The sequence below is a fragment of the Struthio camelus genome, chromosome 30, assembly GCF_040807025.1.
Source record: "Struthio camelus isolate bStrCam1 chromosome 30, bStrCam1.hap1, whole genome shotgun sequence".
Taxonomy (NCBI): domain Eukaryota; kingdom Metazoa; phylum Chordata; class Aves; order Struthioniformes; family Struthionidae; genus Struthio; species Struthio camelus.
This window is the reverse complement of record NC_090971.1, coordinates 382,175-404,779: the sequence shown is the minus strand read 5'-3', so window position 1 is coordinate 404,779 and position 22,605 is coordinate 382,175. Positions and strand designations below refer to the sequence as shown.

At 66.4% G+C, this 22,605-nt stretch overlaps 2 protein-coding genes and 1 long non-coding RNA gene across 8 annotated transcripts; all 3 read left to right on the top strand.

Annotated features, from left to right (window-relative positions):
- Positions 1 to 1,865: 1,865 nt before the first annotated feature.
- Positions 1,866 to 5,588, top strand: LOC104139779 (acyl-coenzyme A thioesterase THEM4-like). The gene is made up of 7 exons (XM_068921936.1): positions 1,866 to 1,941; positions 2,320 to 2,498; positions 2,653 to 2,812; positions 3,622 to 3,784; positions 3,884 to 3,994; positions 4,171 to 4,295; positions 4,789 to 5,588. The coding sequence occupies exons 1-7, from the start codon at positions 1,866 to 1,868 to the stop codon at positions 4,845 to 4,847; spliced, it is 873 nt and encodes a 290-aa protein (XP_068778037.1). The 3' UTR covers positions 4,848 to 5,588.
- Positions 5,589 to 6,764: 1,176 nt separating this feature from the next.
- Positions 6,765 to 7,979, top strand: LOC104139341 (uncharacterized). The gene is made up of 4 exons (XR_011136652.1): positions 6,765 to 6,999; positions 7,150 to 7,203; positions 7,285 to 7,404; positions 7,873 to 7,979. It is a non-coding gene; the product is annotated as an uncharacterized lncRNA (long non-coding RNA).
- Positions 7,980 to 11,028: 3,049 nt separating this feature from the next.
- On the top strand, positions 11,029 to 22,216 carry RORC (RAR related orphan receptor C). Of its 6 annotated transcripts, XM_068922226.1 has the most exons (11): positions 11,147 to 11,985; positions 12,087 to 12,165; positions 15,985 to 16,070; positions 16,155 to 16,296; positions 17,940 to 17,977; positions 18,515 to 18,636; positions 18,739 to 18,871; positions 19,579 to 19,698; positions 19,775 to 19,885; positions 20,356 to 20,465; positions 20,970 to 21,248. In XM_068922226.1, exons 1-11 carry the CDS (start codon positions 11,904 to 11,906, stop codon positions 21,123 to 21,125), a joined length of 1,179 nt encoding a protein of 392 aa, XP_068778327.1. In that variant the 5' UTR covers positions 11,147 to 11,903; the 3' UTR covers positions 21,126 to 21,248. The 6 variants fall into 6 exon arrangements, with proteins under 6 accessions (XP_068778322.1, XP_068778326.1, XP_068778327.1 ...); XM_068922225.1 differs by lacking the exons at positions 11,147 to 11,985; positions 12,087 to 12,165 and adding an exon at positions 11,030 to 11,129 and having other exon boundaries at positions 17,537 to 17,977; XM_068922221.1 differs by lacking the exons at positions 11,147 to 11,985; positions 12,087 to 12,165; positions 19,579 to 19,698 and adding an exon at positions 11,029 to 11,129 and having other exon boundaries at positions 20,970 to 22,216.
- The last annotated feature ends 389 nt before the right edge of the window (positions 22,217 to 22,605 follow it).

Below are 22,605 nucleotides of genomic sequence, written 5' to 3'. Positions count from 1 at the left end.
GTGTATAGGGCTATATAGGGATTCCTAGGGTTGTATAGGGCCTGTACAGGGCTGTGCCGGGTGTAGGATATAAGGGACATACAGGGCTATGCAGGGGTGTATAGGGGTGTATAGGGGTCTACAGCATTGTGTAGTGATGTAGAGCATTCATAGGGACACAAAGGTGCTCTGAGGGCTGTATAGGGCCTATACAAGGCTGTGCGAGGTGTATAGGTGTATATGGAGTTGTTTAGAGCCTGAGCAGGGCTATATGGGTTGTATAGGGTTGTATAGGCCCGTATAGGGCTGGATATGGGTGTACAGGGCTCACATAGGGATGTATGGGGTGTACAGGGATGTATGGGGGTGTACAGGGTCTCTAGGGGGCTATAGGGCCTGTAAAGGCCAGGCTATAGGGCCTGTAAAGGCCTTAGGGTTCCTAAGGGTTGTATGGGGACGTGTAGGGGTTTATAGGTGCTGTAGGGAGCTGTGCAGGATGTACAGGCCCCCTACAAGGCTGTGTATAGGGCCCGGACAGGGCTGGGCGGAGATGCATAGGGCTGTATAGGGCTCTTACAGGGCTGTGCAGGGTTTTATAGGGGTCCATCGCGTTTTTTTGGCCCACGGAGTTTTTTTGGGCTGGCACAGGGCTGTATAGGGGTCTGTGGTGTACACAGGGGTCTATAGATGCCCGCACAGGGCCCTATGGGGCAGCCTACAGGGGTCCACGGGGCTGTAGCGGGGTCTACAGGTGTCCGGAGGGGTGTGCCGGGGTGTAGAGGGGCCCACAGGGGCGCCCATAGGTGCCCACAGGGCTCCATAGGGCTCCATAGGGGCGCCGAGGGCTCCGCAGGGCCCCGCCGCCGCCCCGGCAACGGCGCGCGCGGCCCCGCCCCTCGGGCGCGCGGGGCGGGCAGTGGGCGTGCCCTCGCCGTCACGCACGTCACGGGGCGGGCGCGTGACGTCAGGACGCTCCGGCGCGGCGCTGGAAGCGGTGCCTCGGGGTGAGGAAGGGGAGCGCGGGGCGGGGTCGAAGGTCACGGGAAGGTCACGGGGGAGGGGGCGGGGGCGGGGCGAGCGCCCCCTCGGCGCTGGGGGGGCCCGGGAGGGGTCGAAGGTCACCGGGGGTCGAAGGTCACCCGGGGGGGGACCCGGCTGCCACCGGCGAGACGTGGGCACTGGACCGTTCACTGACGGAGTGACGTCACCTCCAGGGCCCAGCGAGCGCAAGTGACATCACTGCCAGCAGTGACGTCGGCACCAGGCCCAGCTGACGGGGGGACGTCACGGCCAGGCCCCCAGAACCAGGAGCGCCATCACCGCCTGTCGTCCGCGAGCAGGAGCGACGTCACCGCCCCGGCGTGACATCGCCGCCCCGGCGTGACATCACCACCCCGGCGTGACATCGCCGCCCCGGCGTGACATCGGCGGCGGCCCGGAGGGAGCCATGTGGAGGCGGTGCGGGGCACTGGGGCAGGTGCTGGCCCCCCGCCGGCAGCCCGGCCTGGCTCCCGGGGCCGCGAGGGGCTGGGGGGCGCCGGGGCCCAGCCCCCCCGCCCGCCCCTGCCCGCCCCGGGGCGCCGCGGTGAGTGCTGCCGCCCGGGGGCTGCGCGTCGGGCCCGGGTCGCCCCCGCTCACCGCGCCCGGGGGCGAGCGCGACAGCGGCCGCGTCCCGCCGCGCGGGGAGGTCGCGGCGTCCCCTGTGTCCCTCGGCTCCGGCGCGGTGGCAGCTCACAAGGGCGCACGTGGGATAAAGGTCCCTCGGAGGCCGAACGGGCCCGGGGGGCTTCTCCCGGCCCCGGCTGCCGGGCTGGTGCTGCCCCGGCGCTGGTGACGTTCGGAGCCCTCGGTGGCGGGGACGGGCACTCCACCGTCAGCCGGGCGCCATGTGGGCGCCGCGCTGGCAGAAACACCCGGGCTGCGCAACTGTGAATCAATCTCTGGGCTTAAATCCCCCTGGAGGTAACTCCTGCTCGGAGCAGGGCGGCTGAAACATCCCAAACTGGCTGCTCGGTCAGAAAAACCCTTGTGCCAGTGTCAGGGCTCCCCTGGGGTTGGATCGATGCGAAAAGCCACTGTGAGCAGCGGTGGACTGTGAGCAGCGGTTGATCTCTGTTCCCCGCCCCAGGTGGTTTCACAACCCCTGTTAGTAACAGCGGTGGTTTCACAACCGCTGTTAGTAACAGCGAGGCTTGGCTCGTTCAGCATGGGGATAAATCCTCTCTTTGTTCAGGAGAATTGCTGCTTTCGTGAAGCTGTTGCATGTTTCTCACTGGGTACAGTGACTAAGAGGGCAGAAACAATAGTTTTCCCCCCCACACACCTCAGGGAATGCTTGAAATTGTTTCCTGTTTAGTTCATCCGTCAAAGACTCTGCCAGGCTGTCACGAAAACAACTTTCACCTGGCAGGATTCATGGGCGGGGAGGCTTGTTCTGCCTCGCACATATCTCGGAAAACCTCCTTAACTCTTTGGCAGAGGAATTGCAGCTCCGGCCAAAGCAGGCGGGGGAGCTAAAGGTGAATTGATGGTGGTTAAAACGTGCAGTGCTGGGTTCTGCTGTCGAAAGCACAACCAGGAGCAGAGCTGCTCCTTATAGACTAGGTGCGGGGAGCGTGTGCGAAGGGATCGGGGGCGTAGCTGCTCACTGTGCGCCTCTCCCGATCTATCCAGGCCCTGTACTCGCAGCTGGGCCAGCCGAAGGATTACGCCCTGCCCAATGCCAGCTGGAGCCAGGACATGCTGGACTTGTACAACAGGTTCCTGGAGATGACCAAGGACGGGCTGTGGAAGAGGATTCCCTCCTACAACAACATCCTCGATCATATCCCAGGCAAGGCCCTTTGGTGTCTCCTGCCGCATGCCGCTGCCGTGTGTCACCAGCTCACGGCACGACCCGGCGAGTGACACTTTGCTTCTGCCATGCTCACGTGCTTCCCGGGCCTCTTCCTGGCCACAGTTGGCCCTTGCCTGGCTCTAAAACATCCCCGATGGTAGCTCTGGTGTCTTGGGAAGCTCGAGATACCATCCTTGTAGTTGTCACCTGGCAGCTGTGACCGTGGAGCATCTGTTGGGACTGGCACCAGAGGGCGTGTTGAATTAGACCCTCAGCCTTCCCCTGTCAGGGCAGAGCCTGTTAGGGTGACATTAGAGCTCCCTGGAAACAGCAGCAGGGCGTAGTTTGGGCCAAAACAACCTCTGTTCCCTGCGGTCTGTGCCATGGTGTTGGTCTGCTGTTCCCCACAGGCATTCCTCTCTTCTGCTGGTGCCCTGCAAGCAGCTTGTGCCCTTTGCAGTGCCAGGAAAACAGGAATTTAAATCAGTTTAAAAATCAGCACCCACAGATCCCTCCCTCCTGGGTTTCCCTGCATCTGGGCTCATGGCTGCAATTTTCATGGATTTCTGCTGCTGAGGCAGAGCAAACCCTCATCGCTGAGTTAAATCATCGCTGAGTCACATCTCCCCAGTGGGCCTAAGCAGAACTGCCTCCCAGCATGTCCTCTGCAGGCTTGGGGAATGCAGACAGCCCCCACGCGTGAAAAATAACCCTTATAACAAGCCAGGGACTTGGTGAAAGGCTTGGTGTGATGCTCTCCCCTCCGTTTTGCTTCTAACCTGGGCTCTTCTCTCGTGCCTTGGCAGAATCGATGAAGTTGGTGCAAGAGAAGAAGGAGGGCACACGCCTCTTCCTTCGCAGCATTGACGCCGAAGGCGTGGGCTTCGAGTATGTGATGTTCCTGAACGCCTTGGAGAAAAGGGTCGTGTGTCTGTTCCAGCCCGGCTCCTACCTGGAGGGGCATCCCGGGTAAGAGCTCGCTGAAGCCCCCCTACCTTCAGCTAGCATGCGGCAGATTTTCTCCCTCCAGGCTCATTCTCAACCCTTCCTTCCCCCTGCGGCCCCCAGCTTTGCCCACGGTGGCTCCATCGCCACCATCATCGACAGCACGATAGGGAGCTGCGCCATCTTCGTGGCGGGGAGGGTGATGACGGCCAACCTCAGCATCAACTACGTAAAGTGAGTGACCTTCCTGAATGTCCCTGGGGGAGGGCGGGAGCCAGGACGAGCCCCCAAGCAGGGGAAGCGCCGTTCTCCATCCGCGGCTCTTCCTTTGGCGCTGATCAGCAACGCTGGGGCTCGGTTCAGTGCTCTTTCCAACGGAGCCCCTTCCCTGGGGTGCTCTCTCCTCACAGCCCCGTCCCGCTGGGCTCCGTGGTGCTCGTGGACAGCAAGGTGGACAAAGTGGAGGGCCGGAAAGTCTTTCTGTCCTGTAAAGTGCAGAGCGTTGACGGTGGCACCCTCCACGCGGAGGCGACGGGTAAAGATGCGCTCCGCGTCACGATGGGGACCCGGCTCTGGGGTGGGAGTGGCCAGGGCAGTGCTGAAACTCATCTTCCCCGTTTCAGGCGCTTAAAAGTGGAGGGAGCCTGGGGAAGGGGAATTGTCAGGGATCTGTGGCTCTTCCCTGCCTCTCCTGGGGGTGCAAAGGGCTCGGAGTGAGCACTGGCAGGGGCTTTACCCCCGAGACCCCGTTAAGCTCCAGTGCAGCCCAGAGAGTCGGAGACTGGCAGTCGGGAGAGGGCGCCAGAGCCCTGCCATGTCACCGTCACGCCGTGTCACGCCATCGCATGCCGTCACACGCCGGCCCTATCTGCAAGCTCCACGCTCAGGCCGTGACCGGACCCCCGTGAGCTGGCAGCAGTGTTGGAAACGTCCCGGGACAGCGCTGTCTCGCCAGCGGCTACAGTCCCTGCTTCTCCCTGCTGTCCGTTAATGAGTCATCCTCCTTTTTCCTCCTTCTCTGTTTTTAGCTCTCTTTATCCAGCTGGATGCCACCACGTCCCAAAAGCAGCAGGCTAGCTGCCAGTAGGCCCCATGAGGCTGGGGGCAGCTCCGGCTCTCCGGGCCCCCGAATGCCGTTGGTCACAGCCGCCCAGATCCGCCCCGCTCCGTCGCAGCGCTCCCATGTCTCCGGGCGAAGGCATGCACCCTCCCTGCCACCCCAAAGATGCTTCCCGCAGCGCTTCTCCCTTGCTCCTGCCCAGGTCCGGTTCCCCACGCGACACCTCGTCCCTGCCACTGGGACCAGCATCATCCCAGTGCATTCGAGGCAGCTTCGGAGCAGCCAGAAAAACCCATATTGGATAGAAACTGGAGGGAGATGCCTGTCGGCACCTCAGCCTTGTGCCTCAGTTTCCCTGAAGCAACCAGTGGTGCCTGGCCCAGGGGGGACATTTGCAGAGTACTAAACGACTTGTTTTAGGCAGAGCTGGGGGTTGTGGAGCGAACACCAGCACCTAAATTGACAAGGAATATACTTAATATTTATTGATGTTTTCAGTAGGAATTAGCCATGTTTCTGACAGCACTGGTGGGATGAAAGGGGCTGTGGCTGTTTGCCAAAAGGCCAGGAGGTCCCATTTTTCCGAGAGGAGGGAGACACCCAAAATTGCTTCAGCCCCGCAGGAGCGGCGAGGGCCAGCACCTACCCACGTTCGCTGCCGTGCCGTGGCCGGGAGGTGCGGCCCCCTCCGGCATCTCCGCGCCGGGCCCCGGGCTCGTCTGTTGGGAGCGCGAAGTAGCGTGGAAATAAAGCATCTCGGGGACGCGAGTGCTCGTGGCTTGTGGCGGCGCTACGAAACCTGCCCCCGGGGCGGCTCCCGGTGCCACTGGGCTCTGCGCGAAGGGGTGGCCCCGGCATCCAGGATGGAGCCGCCCCGGGGACCAAAGCTCCGCGGGGAACTGGGCCCAGCGGGGTCCGGGCTGCCTCCGTCCCTGTCCCCATCCCTGCCCCTGTTCCTGTCTGTCCTCGTCCCAGGCGTGTTAACCCCTCAGGGCCCGGGGGGCAAAAGGGGCCCAGCGCCCCGTTTCCCGCCCCGCGCCGCGGGGGGAAGCCCCTCGCTGTCCCCGACCGCGGCGTGGGAGCGCGGTTTCCCCTGCCGGCGTCTCTGCGGCCGGATGGGGCCGAGGTGCGAGGGGCCGGGCCCGGAGCCGCTCGCCTCGGGGGCCGGGCACGGCGGCTCCCCTGCCAGGGTGGCCCTGGCTGGCATGGGGCAGGGGGAGTTGGCGCTGCCCCATCCGTGTCACCCGTGGGGCCCTCGGCAGTGCCCCTCCCCCAGGGTGCCACCCACACAGCAGCGGGTGTGACCTGCCAGTGGTGCCACCCATTGGGTGTCATCCACGGGGTGTCACCCAGTGGCCCCCACCCCACAGTGCCCCCTCGAAGCCTCGTAGGGTGTCACCCATGGGGTCTTGCCACGTGTCACCCACGGGTGTCACCCACAAGACCTCAATGGGTGCCACCTGCCTGGCAGTGCCACCCAAGGGGACACATGTCCCTGCCTGGTGCCACCGCATGGGCCTCTATGCCCCTGCAGACCAGGGCTGGGGCCGGAGGGGAGCCCCGGACGCCTGGGTCCCCTCCTGTCTGTATTCTCTGGCGGGGAGGAGGGAGGGCTGAGGTGGCCCCTGTCACTCAGGGGACACCGAGGCACGGGTGGGCTGGGAACCCAAGCATCCTGCAGGGACCCTGTCCCCATGGCTGGGAGACAACATGGGGAAACTGAGGCACAGAGGATTGGCCCAGCTAAGGGACCCAGGCATCTGGCTGATGCTGCTGGCCTGGGTCACTCCTCCCCAGGGCAGGTACTTGCCTTGGTGGACCTTCGGGAGGTTCCTCTGCCCATCTCTGGCCTGGCCAGGTCCTTGGGACCCACCCTGGGGTGCACCCACTGCTCCTCCCAGTTCCAGGCCATCGGCAGCCTTGCTGAGGGTGCGCCCTGTCCCTTCCTCCAGATCACTGATGAGTAAGCTGAACGACACTGGAGCCAGCCCTGACCCCGGGGGGACACCGCTAGCTCCAGGCCTCCAGCTGGACTCTGCGCCCCGGTCACAACCCTCCAAGCCCTGCCATTCTGCCAGCTCCCAACCCACCTCACTGTCCGCTCATCCAGCCCCTGCGTCACCAGCTTGCCCATGAGGATGTCATGGGAATCAGTGTCAAAAGCCTTCCTGAAGTCAAGGTAGATAACATCCGCTGCTCTCCCTGCCTTGGGAGAGCAGTGCCCCACCTGGCCCATCATCCCACCATTGAAGGCCATGGGGTTGGTCAAGCGTGATCTCCCCTTGGCGAACCCATGCTGACTGCTCCCCATCACCTTCTTGTCCTTCAGCTGCTTGGGAATGTCTCCAGGATGAGCTGCTCCATCAATTCCCCAGTGGTCGAGGTGAGGCTGACCGGCCTGTGGTGCCCCAGATCCTCCTTCTTGCCCTTTGTGAAGACTGGGGTGACATTGGCTTTCTTCCAGCCCTCAGGGACCACTCCTGATCTCCACCGCCTTTCCAAAATGATTGCGAGTTGTCTTGCAACGACGTCGGCCAACTCCCTCAGCCCCATGGGTGCATCCCACCAGAGCCCATGGACGTGGGTATGGCCAGCTGGCTCCAGTCATCCCTAACCCGTTCCAGGCTAGTCCAGGAGGGGATCCCAGAATAGCAACCAGCTCTCTTGGAGCCCTCCAGAGCCATCTCCCACAGGATCCATCCGTGGCACGACAGGGCCAGCTGGGGAGCAGGGCCAAATGGGGAGAGCCGGGGTGGGGGAGGCCGGGCTGTGGGGACACCTGGGTCCTAGTTTTGGGTCTGAGATGGGAGCGAGGCAGCCGGTGGGGCCCGGACACCTGGGTCCGCTTCAGCTGCTGGCTATGAAACATGGGGTGAGCGGTTCGGGGTGGGGCTGGACTTCCTGGGGTGGGGGGGGGTCCTCAGGATGGGGGTCCTTGAGGTCCCTGGGGTGGGTGTCCTGTAGTCCCCAGGGTGGAGGGTCCCGAGCTGGGGGTCCCCGGGTTAGGGCTGTCCCAGGGGTCCCAGCGAACCCCTTTCGCCCTTCTTTGCAGGGTGGTGTGTCACGAGAAAGACCCACACTTGAGTCCTACAACCCACCATGGGACCCCACCCAGGGGATGCGGGACCCCCCCCCCCAAGGTCCCCATGGGGCCGGCTGTGCAGAGGGGTGCGGGGAGTCCCAATGGTGAACCCAGAGGAGGGTGCATGTGGGTGCGGGGGGGGGGGTCCCGTTGCTGCACCCCGGAGGAGGGTGCATGTGGGTGCGGGGGGGGGGGTCCCGTTGCTGCACCCCGGAGGAGGGTGCATGTGGGTGCGGGGGGGGGGTGTCCCGTTGCTGCACCCCGGAGGAGGGTGCATGTGGGTGCCGGGGTGGGGGGTGGTCCCGTTGTTGCACTCCGGAGGAGGGTGCATGTGGGTGCGGGGGGGGGGTCCCATTGCTGCACCCCGGAGGAGGGTGCATGTGGGTGCCGGGGGGGGGTCCCGTTGCTGCACCCCGGAGGAGGGCGCATGTGGGTGCCGGGGGGGTGTCCCGTTGCTGCACCCCGGAGGAGGGCGCATGTGGGTGCGGGGGGGGGGGGTGTCCCGTTGCTGCACCCCGGAGGAGGGTGCATGTGGGTGCGGGGGGGGGGGGTGGTCCCGTTGTTGCACTCCGGAGGAGGGTGCATGTGGGTGCGGGGGGGGGTCCCATTGCTGCACCCCGGAGGAGGGTGCATGTGGGTGCGGGGGGGTGTCCCGTTGCTGCACCTCGGAGGAGGGTGCATGTGGGTGCGGGGGGGGGGGTCCCGTTGCTGCACCCCGGAGGAGGGTGCATGTGGGTGCGGGGGGGGGGTCCCGTTGCTGCACTCCGGAGGAGGGTGCATGTGGGTGCGGGGGGGGGTCCCATTGCTGCACCCCGGAGGAGGGTGCATGTGGGTGCCGGGGGGGTGTCCCGTTGCTGCACCTCGGAGGAGGGTGCATGTGGGTGCGGGGGGGGGGAGTGTCCCGTTGCTGCACCCCGGAGGAGGGTGCATGTGGGTGCCGGGGGGGGGGTCCCATTGCTGCACCCCGGAGGAGGGTGCATGTGGGTGCCGGGGGGGGGGTCCCATTGCTGCACCCCGGAGGAGGGCGCATGTGGGTGCGGGGGGGGGGTGTCCCGTTGCTGCACCCCGGAGGAGGGTGCATGTGGGTGCGGGGGGGGGGGTCCCGTTGCTGCACCCCGGAGGAGGGTGCATGTGGGTGCCGGGGGGGGGGGTGTCCCGTTGCTGCACCCCGGAGGAGGGTGCATGTGGGTGCCGGGGGGGGGGTCCCATTGCTGCACCCCGGAGGAGGGCGCATGTGGGTGCGGGGGGGGGGGTGTCCCGTTGCTGCACCCCGGAGGAGGGTGCATGTGGGTGCGGGGGGGGGGGGTGTCCCGTTGCTGCACCCCGGAGGAGGGTGCATGTGGGTGCCGGGGGGGGTCCCATTGCTGCACCCCGGAGGAGGGTGCATGTGGGTGCGGGGGGGGTGGTCCCGTTGCTGCACCCCGGAGGAGGGTGCATGTGGGTGCGGGGGGGGTGGTCCCGTTGCTGCACTCCGGAGGAGGGTGCATGTGGGTGCGGGGGGGGGGTGTCCCGTTGCTGCACCCCGGAGGAGGGTGCATGTGGGTGCGGGGGGGGGGGTGTCCCATTGCTGCACCCCGGAGGAGGGTGCATGTGGGTGCGGGGGGGGGTCCCGTTGCTGCACCCCGGAGGAGGGTGCATGTGGGTGCGGGGGGGGGGGTGGTCCCGTTGTTGCACTCCGGAGGAGGGTGCATGTGGGTGCGGGGGGGTGGTCCCGTTGTTGCACTCCGGAGGAGGGTGCATGTGGGTGCGGGGGGGGGGGTCCCGTTGCTGCACCCCGGAGGAGGGTGCATGTGGGTGCGGGGGGGGGGTCCCATTGCTGCACCCCGGAGGAGGGCGCATGTGGGTGCCGGGGGGGGGTCCCGTTGCTGCACCCCGGAGGAGGGTGCATGTGGGTGCCGGGGGGGGGGTCCCGTTGCTGCACCCCGGAGGAGGGTGCATGTGGGTGCGGGGGGGGTGGTCCCGTTGCTGCACCTCGGAGGAGGGTGCATGTGGGTGCGGGGGGGGGGTCCCGTTGCTGCACCCCGGAGGAGGGCGCATGTGGGTGCCGGGGGGGTGTCCCGTTGCTGCACTCCGGAGGAGGGTGCATGTGGGTGCGGGGGGGGGGGGTCCCGTTGCTGCACCCCGGAGGAGGGTGCATGTGGGTGCCGGGGGGGGGTCCCGTTGCTGCACCCCGGAGGAGGGTGCATGTGGGTGCCGGGGGGGGGGGTCCCATTGCTGCACCCCGGAGGAGGGCGCATGTGGGTGCGGGGGGGGGGGTCCCGTTGCTGCACCCCGGAGGAGGGTGCATGTGGGTGCGGGGGGGGGTGGTCCCATTGCTGCACCCCGGAGGAGGGTGCATGTGGATGCGGGGGGGGGGGGTGTGTCCCGTTGCTGCACCCCGGAGGAGGGCGCATGTGGATGCGGGGGGGGGGGGGTCCCGTTGCTGCACCCCGGAGGAGGGCGCATGTGGATGCGGGGGGGTGTCCCGTTGCTGCACTCCGGAGGAGGGTGCATGTGGGTGCGGGGGGGGGGGTGTCCCGTTGCTGCACCCCGGAGGAGGGTGCATGTGGGTGCGGGGGGGGGTGGTCCCATTGCTGCACCCCGGAGGAGGGTGCATGTGGATGCGGGGGGGGGGGTGTCCCGTTGCTGCACCCCGGAGGAGGGTGCATGTGGGTGCGGGGGGGGGTGGTCCCATTGCTGCACCCCGGAGGAGGGTGCATGTGGATGCGGGGGGGGGTCCCGTTGCTGCACTCCGGAGGAGGGTGCGGGACAGCAGCTCAGGGAAGAGCTGAGCCCCACGAAGGGGACCCAGGCGTCCTGCACCCCCTGGGTGGGGCCAAGCCTGGAGGTTCAGAGCAGCCCGGACGCCTGGGCTCGCCCTGCTTCGCTTGGGGGGGGGGTTCTTGCCTCCCCTCCGCCCCGAGGGGGGGTTTCCAGCCTGGGTCGGGGGTGGCAGAGGGAATCTAGGTTAGCGCGCCCGGACGCCTGGGTCCCTGCCCCATGCCACCGGGGTCACCAGGTTTGCGGGCCAGGGGGGGCGGGGGGCCCACCTGGATGCCTGGGTCCCCGCGCTGCCCCTCCGTGCCTCAGTTTCCCCCTGTGGGGCCGCCCGCACCGTGGAAAGTCGGAAATTTCCAGTGCGTGGGGCCGGGGGCAGGATGCCGGGGGGGCAGGATGCCGGGGGGGCCGCGGCGCCCTTATAACGCGGGGCCGCTGCGCCGTGCCGTGCCGTGCCGCCGCCATGCGAGGTAGGGCCGTGCGCGGGGCCGCGGGGTTTCGTGCGGGTGTGGTGTGTGCCAGTGCGTGCGAGCGACTGTGCTCGTGCAAGTGGGTTTGTGCTCGTGCAAGCGTGTGCAAGCAGGCATGTGCTCGTGCAAGTGGGTTTGTGCTCGAGTGAGCAGGTCTGTGCTTGTGCAAGTGTGTACAAGCAGGTATGTGCTCGTGCAAGTGGGTTTGTGCTCGAGTGAGCAGGTCTGTGCTTGTGCAAGCGTGTGGGAGCAGGTATGTGTTTGTGCAAGTGTGTGAGAGTTAGTGGGAACAGACATATGTACATGCAAGCATGTGGGAGCCTGCATGCATGCGTGCAAGCATGTGCGAGCAGGCATGTATACGTGCAAGCGTGTGGGAGTGGATATGTTTTTCTGCAAGCATGTGGAGTGGGCATGCTTGTGTGCAAGCATGTTGGAGCATGTGCAAGGAGGCATGTGTACATGCAAGCATGTGGGAGCATGCCTGCATGTGTGCAAGTGTGTGTGAGCAGGCGTGTGTGCATGCAGGTGTTGAGGAGCATGCAGGCATGTATGCAAGCCTGTGCAAGCATGCCACACCAGGTATGTGTGCATGCCAGCACGGGAGACCGTATGTAAGTGTGCGCATTTGTGGGAGAGGCCGTGTGTTTGTGCAAGCGTGTATGTGCGTGTGAGGATGTGCATCCATGCGTGGGTGAGTGTGTAAGCCAGCACATGCATGTGGTTGTGCGTGCAAGACTGCTTGCGTAGCTGTGCAAACACCGATTAGGCTGCATGTACATGCAGACGCCTCGGGGATCCTGCCTGCGAGCCTGCGTGCATGTGAGCGCGGGGGCAGGCAAGTGTGTGCGAGCAGGTATGCGCATACGTGTGAGCGTGCACACACTTGCACGAGGACACACATGCATGCTGTGCACCCTGCGGGGTGGGGGCAGTCCGGACGCCTGGGTCCCTCAGGGGTCCTGCTGCGAAGGCACCGTGACCGAACGTCGGAGCGGAGCCAGCGCCCAGGACCAGCGCGTGGCAGCGGGTGCAGGTGTGTGACGGTGTGCTGCGGGGCGCCCCGGCAGGGGCAAACATATTTTCAGACATTTGCAGACGTGTTGTAGCATGTTCCAGCGAGGACATGCGTGTGATGGCACAGCCAGGTGTGCTACGGGGCTGTGCAGGGTGCCGTGTGCTGCTGTGCGTGTACACACGTCAGGCTGCGTAGCAGTATGTTACAGCATGTGCAGGTGTTTTATTGCATGTCTCCGCGTGTTGCCAGGTGCATGTGATACTGTGCAAGCCCATGTGTCACTGGGTGCTGCAATGTACCGCCGGGTGTGCATACATGTTATTGCATGTCCCCAGTACGCACACGTCTGCTGCTGTGCACACGGCTCACATCACTACGTTGTCCTCTGCTGCTTTTTACACACATGTGCACATGTGCGAACACACATGTGTGTGCAAACACACACACATGTTGCTGGCACCACTGCTGCACTGGCTTGGGGTGCCCTGCGAAGCTCTGCCGTGTCCCTGTGGGGACATGTGTGTCCGTGTGTGTGGAGAGAGCCCGACAGGGACCCCCCACTCCCCCCCCAGCCTGTGCACCTGCGGGTGCCGCGGCGGCGGCGCGGGAACACGCGTGTTAGATGTGGTCGGGGCTGGCAGGTGCGCGGGGCCGGGCGCAGGTGACGCCGAGGGGGACACGCTTGGCGGGGGGAGAGGCGGGTGACCCCAGCCCGCTGCACACGGTTGGGGGCTGCGGCCGCCCCGTGCTGCTCCCCGGCCCCAGCTGCAGCCCCCGCGCAGCACCCAGCCTCAGCCCCCCCCGCACCCCCAGCCCCTGCCCTGCGCCCAGCCTCAGCCCCCCCGCACCCGCGGCCCCTGCCCTGCGCCCAGCCTCGGCCCCCCCGTACCCCCAGCCCCCCTGTGCTGCCCTGCAGCCCCCGCACTGCAGCTAGCTGCAGCCCCGCACTGCTCAGACGCAGCTGCCCCCCCCCCAGCGCTGCACCCCGGCTGCAATCACCCTGCACTGCACCCCAGCTCGCCGGGCCCCAGGGAAACCGAGGCAGGGGCTCGGTGCTCCGCACACCCCGGCAGTGCTGGGCGGCTCCGGGGCTGTGCCGGCAAAGGGGCCCAGGCATCCTGGGACGCCACCCCTGCGGCTGGGGGTCAGGCAGGGAACGCGGGGCTGATGCAGGGCTGAGCACGGTCCAGCCCCTGGGTGCCCAGGGTCCCGGACACCTGAGCCCGGTCCCGCACCTGGGGAGAGCCGGCACGGCCAGGGCAGCGCCTCGCCCCAGGCACTGGAGGGAGCATGGATTTTGGGGGTCCAGCTGGCTTCCTCCCACCCCCTCCTCCTCCCTGGGGACCCAGGTGTCCTGCACCCGGGGCTGGGTTGGCTGCGCTGTGACATGGCGTGTTTGCATGTGCTGTAGTGTGATTCCTGCTGGGGTGTTTGCTGATGCCGTGGCATTTTTGCATGTACTGTGGCATGTTTGCATGAGCTGTGGCGTTTGCATGTACTGTGGTGTGTTTGCATGTGCTGTGGCGTTTGCATGTACCGTGGTGTGTTTGCATGTGCTGTGGCGTGTTCGCATGTGCTGCAGTGTGGTTGCTGGTGCCGTGGCATGTTTGCATGTGCCGCACCATGTTTGTCAGCGCTGCGCCGTGGCGCGTTTGGCTGTGCCGCGTTGCGCCGTGCCGGGGCAGGTGCACACACTTCCCACCCTCTCCCCATCTCAGGGCCGGCGGGTGCCAGCGGGTGCTGGATGGTGGGTGCTGGCAGGTGCCCATGGGTGCAGGGGCGGCGGGTGCCGGCCGGTGCCCGGGGGTCGGCGGCAGGGTGGTGTTTGCCAGGGCGGTGGGTGCCGGGGCGGTGGGTGCCGCCGGGGCAGCGGTGGGGGGGAATTCGGCGAGACCTCGGCGACCTCTCGCTCGCGGCTTCCCGGCAGGAGCGGCACCCGAAAGCGGCGCTTCCTGGCAGCACCGGCGCCGCCGCTTTGACTAATGCGGGCGCCGGCGCCCCGGGCTGACTCAAAGCCCCAAAGGCCGAATTCCCACCGGCTCTGCGCCGCCTCCTGGGGCTTTTCGCCCTGCGCCGCTACGGGGGTCCCTGGGGCCACCCGGCCTCGCCGCGGCCCCCCGGTGCCGGATGTGAGGGCGGCCGCCGGGCTGGGCCGCGGCGCCCGGCGCCAAAAGTGGGTCGCGTGGAAAAAGCCGACGAAGCGGATTTGTGTCCGGGAGGAAGAGGTGCGAGTGGGTGCGTACGTGTGTGGGCACGCATGTGCACACGCATGCACAGGCTTGTGTGAGCACGCTCAAGTGAGTGCGAGTGTGCCTAAGCGTGTGCGAGCGTGAACAAGGATGTGTGCTCTTGCACAAGCGTGTTTGAGCAAGCCCAAGCATATGCAAGGAAGGGCATAGGAGTGTGCATGATTGTGCACAAGGGTGCATGAGCATGTGTGTGCATGCAGAAGTGTGCACAGACGTGTGAGCATGCACATAGATGCACAAGCATGTGCAAGCGTGCACAAGGATATGCAGGTATGCATGTATACGCACAAGCATGTGCAGGCAGGTGTGAGTGTGCACGAGCACGTGCAAATGGGAGCTAACACACGTGCACAAGCGTGTGTGACCATGTACAAGCAGGCACAAACAGCTGTCAGCGTGTGTGTGCGCGCACGTGTGTGTGTGTGCAAGAGCACACACAAGCGTGTGCAAGCCTGTGCATATGCAGGTGTCCAGGCAGTGGGGCATCCCCCAGGCCTGGTGTCCCCCCTCCCTGGCTCTGGTGTCCCCCCAGCTCTGGCACCCCTTGGCTCCAGCCTGCCCCCCCCCACTCTGGTGTCCATCCCACCCCCTCCCCGGTGTGTATTTGCAGCCAGGTGCCCCTGGGCGGGTATTTATGACCGAGTCCCCCCCCCACACACACACCCCCCGCTGGTGTTTACAGCCAGGTGCCCCCGGGGTGGGTGTTTACGCCCAGCGCCGGGCGCTTTCCCGCGAGGTGGGGCCGCGTCCCCGCTGCGGCTTCGCAGGCGCCGGCTGGCGCTGCGGTTCCAGCGAGGCCCCGGCTGCCCCGCGGGCCCAGGCGTCCGGGCAGGGCCCTCCTGTGCCGATTCCCTGGGGGGTGGCGGGGACCCAGGCATCCGGGCGGTGCCCGGGGCTGCCCAGCTCGGGGTGGGGGACAGGGACGGGGACGGGGACGGGGTGGTGCGGCCGGGGCGCAGGGCTGCACACACGTGCGGGGTGGGTGGGTGCTGGGGGGGCATGGGAGCCCCTGGGGGACATGTGTGGGCCCATGGAGACGCGTGGGACCATGGGGCACAGGAGAGCCCACAGGGGGCACATAGGGTCCTGTGGGGACAGGGGACCCCGTGGGGGGGCATGTGAGCCCATAGGGGACACGTGTGCCCATAGGGGTCCTGTAAGACCATGGGGGACACGTGAGCTCACAGGGACATGTGGTGTCATGGGAACATGTGAGTCCATGGGGACACGTGAGCCTATAGGTGACACGTCAGCCTATGGGGTGACATGAGCCCATGGGGAACATGTGGGAACATGGGTAGCTCATAAAATCCCATAGGGGACACGTGAGCGCATAGGTGACACGTCAGCAGACGGAGGACACGTGGGAACATGGGTGGCTTGCATGGTCCCACGGGGGACACGCAAGGCTGTGGGGCACACATGAGCCCATGGGGGACACATGAGAACATGTGTGGCATGCATGGTCCCATAGGGGTCAGAGGAGCCCATGGGGGACATGTGAGTCCATGGGTGGCACGCATGGCCCCCTGGGGGACCCGCTGTGGGCCAGGAGCTGCTGCCCACACTTTGCCCCTCTCACCGGCAGCCCAGATCGAGGTGATCCCCTGCAAGATCTGCGGGGACAAGTCCTCGGGGATCCACTACGGCGTCATCACCTGCGAGGGCTGCAAGGTGAGTGCCCAGGGCCGGCCAGGTGGTCCAGGGCCGGGGGTCCCAGCCAGGGGTCCCGGCCCACTCTGACCCCTGGGTGCGCAGGGCTTCTTCCGGCGGAGCCAGCAGAGCAGCCTGAGCTACGCCTGCAGCCGCCAGCAGAACTGCCCCATCGACCGGGCGAGCCGCAACCGCTGCCAGCACTGCCGCCTCCAGAAGTGCCTGCGCCTCGGCATGTCACGGGACGGTGAGTGCCCGCGCCCCCGGCCCCCTGCCGCCCCACCCGGGCCCGGCTGCCTCTCCCCACCTGGACCTGGGTGCATCTCCCCACGCAGACCCAGGTGCATGTCCCCACCCCGGCCCTGGGTGCATCTCCCCACCCTGGATCCGGGTGCATCTCCCCACCCCACAGCTAGGTCCCTTTCCCCAGCACCCCAGAGCCGGGTGCATCTGCCCATCCAGAACCAGGTGCTTTTCCCCACCCAAGGCGCCACCACCCCAGCGGCCCCCAGGGCTGAGCAGAGTCTGCTGCAACCCCGAGGCAACGCCTCCCCGCCGTGTGTCCCCAAGCAGGGACAATGCGACACCCTCGGGGGGACACGGTGGCCCATGGCCGCCCTCGCAGGAGGAAACGGTGGGGCCGGGGCCGGCGCAGCCGGAGGAAGCCCAGCGGTAGGGCCGCCGCGCAGCACGCGTGGGGCCGGAAAGCCCCAGCACGGCAGCTATGTAGGTCGCGGGGAGCCGGCCAGCACATGTAGGGCAGCACCGGGGGCGACCACGTGCCCGCACGCACACACACACACACACACACGTATATGCACACACATAAACATGCTCTACACACATGCACTTTGCAGGCGTGTTCGTGCATCGCGTGTACACACAGCACACGGCTACTTTGCACAGGTGTGCATGAACCACTCACAGCACACGTGTACTGTGCACGCGTGATCAGGTATCCCCCACAAATTCTGCCAACATGCACTTTACACATAATTCCATGCACTGCACTCGCACGCATACAACGCACGGGCACTTAGCGCAGGTATTCATGCCTCACCTGCTGCACACATGCACCACACACACACCCACAACGCACAAATGCACTTTACAGACCTTCGTGCACACCACACGCACCTATGATGCACACGTGTGCTTTGCACTTGTTCATGCATGGCACACACAACACTCACCCACAATGCACACGCACTTTGCACATGCCTGTGCATCACATGCCTCCGTGATGCGCACCCATTTTGCAACCCATGTTCATGTACCTCACGCACGCACAGCGCACACATTTTGGACGTGCTCGTGCACCACACACATTCATGAGGCACACACGCACTTGCAGGTGTTCACGCACTACACACAACCACGATGCACCACCACACGCACCCACAGTGCATGCATATCTTGTATGTGTTTGTGCACCGCGTGCACCCATAATGTGCACACACTTTTGCACACCTGCCGTGTGCCTGCAGCCGTCAAGTTCGGGCGCATGTCCAAGAAGCAGCGGGACCGGCTGCACGCTGAGGTGCAGCAGCAGCTGGAGCAGCGGGAGCGGGAGCGGGAGCGGGAGAGGGGCGCTGAGCCGGGTGCCACGGCCTTCACCTTGGGGCTCGCTGCGGGGCCGCTGGCCCTGGGGCGCCGGGGCCACCCGCCAGTGCCCTCGGCCACCCACGGCCGCTTCGGCGAGTCGCTGCGCCCCCTCGCCCGCCATGCCAGCCCCGAGCCTGGCAAGGCGGAGGGCAGAGCAGGCGCTTTGGGTGGCCTCGAGCCCCAGCCAGCGCCTGAGCCCCAGCTGGAGCCTGCCCGGGCGACTGGGGCCAAGCGGGGCCCCGAGGGACCTGGGGACGCCCTCGACTCCTACACCGGTGTCTGCAGCCTCCTGGAGCCCCCCACCACCTCCCTTGTGGACATCGGTGAGTTGACGGGTGCCATGGGCTGGTGGGACCTGGTTTGGTGGGTGCCAGATACCAGTGGGACCTGGCTTGATGGGTGCCACGGGCTGGTGGGACCTGGCTCCATTGCCAGTAGGTGCGCATGCTGTGGGACCTGGCTCCATAGCCGATGGGTGCCAAACAGTGGTGGGACCTGGCTCCATCACCAATGGGTGCCACAGGCTATTGGGACCTGGCTTGATGAGTGCCAAACGGTGGTGGGACCTGGCTCCATCACTGATGGGTGCCATGTGCTGTGGGGCCCAGTTCAATGGGTGCCATGGGTTGGTGGGACCTGGCTCAATGCATACCATGTGCTGGTGGGACCTGGCTCCATCACTGATGGGTGCCACAGGCTGGTGGAACCCAGTTCAACCAGCACACGGCACCTGGCTCCATCACTGGTGGGGGTAGTTACATGGCTTGAGGACAAGGTAGGGACCAGGGCCATGCTGGGGAGGGCCCACAGCCATGTCCCCATCCTGTACCTGTGCCACCATGACCACCACATCCCCACAGAGCGTCTTACCCAGAATGTCCTCAAGTCACACCAGGAAACATGCCAGCTCCACACCGACGACTTGCAGCTCCGGCGCTGGGAGACCTTCTCCCGTGACGAGGTCGGCGCCTACCAGAAGAAGGTGAGACCAGGTTGGGGGCCAAGCAGGGGGCAGTGATGTGGCCGGGTGCTTGGTGGGGACAGTCCCGCAGGCCGGCAGGGGGTGACATGCGGTGCCGCGCAGTCCACGGAGGAGATGTGGGAGCGCTGCGCCTGCCGCATCACCGAGGCCATCCAGCACGTGGTGGAGTTCGCTAAGCGCATGGGCGGTTTCATGGAGCTCTGCCAGAATGACCAGATCATCCTGCTCAAGGCGGGTATGGTGCCATAGCGGGCTGGCCACCTGTCCCCTGCACCACCCCGGCCCCAGCTCGGAGGTCTCTGATGTCCCCACACCACAGCCAGTGTCCCCAACATCCTCTACCTTTTGTACCTCCAGCCCTGGGGTATTGTCCCCAGCTTCAAGGTCCCCACCATCCCCTGGCCCCAGCCCTGAGGTCCCCGCTGTCCCCACACTTTGGTCAGGGTCCCTGCCATTCCCCACCCTGGGGTCCCCACCATCCCCACACTGTGGCCAGGGTCCCTGTCATCCCCTGTCCCCACCCCCAGGGTCCCCACCATCCTCTGTCCCCAGCCTGGGGGTTACTACTGTCCCCGCATCCCTGCAGGACCCATCCCAGCATCCCCGAGTGACGGGTCTCAAAGGGATGCTCTACCCAGAGATGATAGGGTGATGGTCACCAGGGGATGCTCTGGTGCCACTGGGAGGGTGATGGTTTCTTTGGGGTGCTCTGATCCCATTGGGGGTGACAGTCCTGAGGGGATGCTCTGGTGCCATGGGGGTGATGGTCCCTTCAGGGTGCTCTGGTGCCACCAGGGGGGTGACGGTCCCTTTGGGATGCTCTGCTGGGGGTCAGGGACGCTCGGGCACGAGCCCAGCCCTGAGCAGCCCCTGGCAGTGCTGGGGGGGACCTGGCACCCAGTGCCACCGTCCCCTGCCCTGGCACCGCCGGCCCGCGCTCAGGGGCTCGCGCAGGCGCCATGGAGGTGGTGCTGGTGAGGATGTGCCGGGCCTTCAACTCGGACAACCGGACCGTCTTCTTCGAGGGCAAATTTGCTGGGCCGGAGCTCTTCAAGTCCCTGGGTAGGGGCGGTGGTGGGGCGGGCTGGGGGCCGGCGGGCCTTAATGAAGGGTGCTAACGAAGGGCTCCCTTCGCCAGGCTGCCCCGAGCTCATCAGCTCCATCTTCGACTTCGCGCACAGCCTCTGCTCGCTGCACTTCTCCGAGAGCGAGGTGGCCCTCTTCACCGCCCTCGTCCTCGTCAACGCCAGTGAGGGCCGCCTGTGCCGTGCCTCGGTTTCCCTCCCGCCCCTGTCCTGTGCCTTGGTTTCCCTCCCCTTTGGTCCTCCTCCACCCCAGCAGAAGCCCAGACAAGGATTTGACCAAATTCCCATGGTTTTATCCTAAAATCCTTCTGAGTTTCCCAGTGGGAGGGGCGGGAGGGGGCTGTGCTGGCTGGGGTAGTGCTGGGTGCTGGTGGTAGGTGGCGCTGCAAGGTGCCCTCATGTGTGCTGTCCCCATCCTGTCCCTGTGTCCCTGTCCTGTCCCCATCCCCATCCCCATGTCCATCCTGTCCCTGTCCCCATGTCCATGCCAGCCCTGTTTCCATCCCCCTCCCATGCCTGTCCCCGTCCTGTTGCTCTGCCATCCTGTCCCCATCCCCATCCTGTCCCCATCCCATGCCTGTCCCCTTGCCTGTCCCCATCCATGTCCTGTCCCTGTCCCGTCCCATCCCCGCAGACCGCCCGTGGCTGCAGGAGCGGGCAAAGGTGGCCCGGCTGCAGGGAGACCTGGAAGTCGCCTTCCGCCTCCTGCTCCGCAAGACCCACCGCGAGGGCATCCTGGCCAAGGTGGGCTGGGGCCGGGGGTGTCACGGGGCTTTGAGGGGGCCCTGGGGCACAGGGGGGCATAGGGTGGGGGTGGCATGGGGAGGGTTACAGAGGGGCCATGGGGGTGCTGTGGGGCATGGAGTGCTGTGGGATGAGGGGAGCCATAGGGGGTGCCATGAGGCATGGGGGTGACATAGGGTGGGGGGGTGCCCTTGGAGGTGTCATAGGGTGGGGGGAACCGTGGGGGGGGCATAGAGTGGGGGGGTGCCATTGGGTGAGGGGGCCATGGGACGGCCATGAGGGTGTGGGGTGCCATGGGCGCGGGGCTGAGACATGCCAGCTCGGTGCATGCCCAGCCTGCTGCATGGCGCTGGGGTCACGGCAGCGTCCCCTTGGCGGAGCCAACGCGTGACGTCCCTGTCCCTCCCCCTCCCCGCGGGCTGCCCATGTGCCGGGGGTGACGAGTGTGTGCCGGGGTGACCCGCGTGTGCCGGGGGTGACCCGTGTGTGCTGTCCGGGCGGCAGCTGCCACCCAAGGGGCGCCTGCGGGCGCTGTGCTCGCAGCACGTGGAGGAGCTGCAGGCCTTCCGGCGCCGGCACCCCGGGGTGCTCCACACCGCCTTCCCCCCGCTCTACAAGGAGCTCTTCGCCTCCGAGGCCGAGCCCCCCGGCACCCACTGAGCCAGCACCGCCCCGGGGGCGCCCGGACGCCTGGGTCCTTGCCCTGCCCTGCCCCCGGCTCCCCCTGCCTGGGGCTGGGGGTGCGGGGGGCTGGGTCACCTCGAGGCGCTCCAGCAACCGGTGGTGCTGTGTCACCCGAAGATGCTCCGTCACCCAGGGGGTGCTCCAGCACCTGGAGGTTCTCCATCACCTGGGGGCGCTGCGTCACCCGGGGATGCTCCAACAACAAACGGTGCTGCGTCACCCAGGGATGCTCCACCACCGGGGGTGCTCCAACAACCGGCGGTGCTGCGTCACCCAGGGATGCTCCGCCACCGGGGGTGCTCCAACAACCGGCGGTGCTGCGTCACCCGGGGATGCTCCGCCACCGGGGGTGCTCCAACAACCGGCGGTGCTGCGTCACCCGGGGATGCTCCGCCACCGGGGGTGCTCCAACAACCGGCGGTGCTGTGTCACCCAGGGATGCTCCGCCACCGGGGGTGTTCCAACAACCGACGGTGCTGCGTCACCCGGGGATGCTCTGTCACCCAGGGGTGCTCCAACAACCGGCGGTGCTGCGTCACCCAGGGATGCTCCGCCACCGGGGGTGTTCCAACAACCGGCGGTGCTGCATCACCCGGGGATGCTCTGTCACCCAGGGGTGCTCCAACAACCGGCGGTGCTGTGTCACCCAGGGATGCTCTGTCACCCAGGGGTGCTCCAACAACCGGCGGTGCTGTGTCACCCAGGGATGCTCTGTCACCCAGGGGTGCTCCAACAACCGGCGGTGCTGCGTCACCCGGGGATGCTCCGCCACCGGGGGTGCTCCAACAACCGGCGGTGCTGCGTCACCCGGGGATGCTCTGTCACCCAGGGGTGCTCCAGCACCTGGCGGTTCTCCATCACCCGGGGGTGCTGCATCAACCAAGGGCGCTCCAGCAACTGTGGGTGCTGCATCACCCGAAGACGCGCCGTCCCCCGGGGGGCCCCTCGCCCTGCCCCGGCGGTGACCCGCACGGACAGGCCAGCGCCCCCGCAGCCACGCGTGGGTATGGGCGGGCAATAAAGACTGCTCTGGGTGCGGCGCTGCACCGCCACGCCACCACACACCACCACACGCGTGACGCTGGCATGTTTCCGCCTGGCCTTGGCCCAGGGGCCCAGGAGTTCGGGCAGTCCCCAGCCCCGGGGCATTGTGGGACAGGGCAGTGCCCCCCCCCCCGCCCAGGGCGCGGTAGGATTTCCCACTCTCCCCCCCCCCCCGGCCCGGAATGGTCTGTTCCATCCCTCCGCGCTTTGGGGGCGTGCCGAAGCCACCCTTCTTCTCTCTGATTGGCTGCAGCGGCCTCTCGCTCGGCTGCGACTGGCTCCTTTATTCCCAGGCTTGGGTCCCTGCCCCGCCCCCTTTTCCCGCTTCCCTCTTCCCGATTGGCCGCGGAGCGGCCCGCCCCTGTGGGCGGCCGGTGGGGGATTGGCCACCGCCCCGCCGGTGGCGATTGGT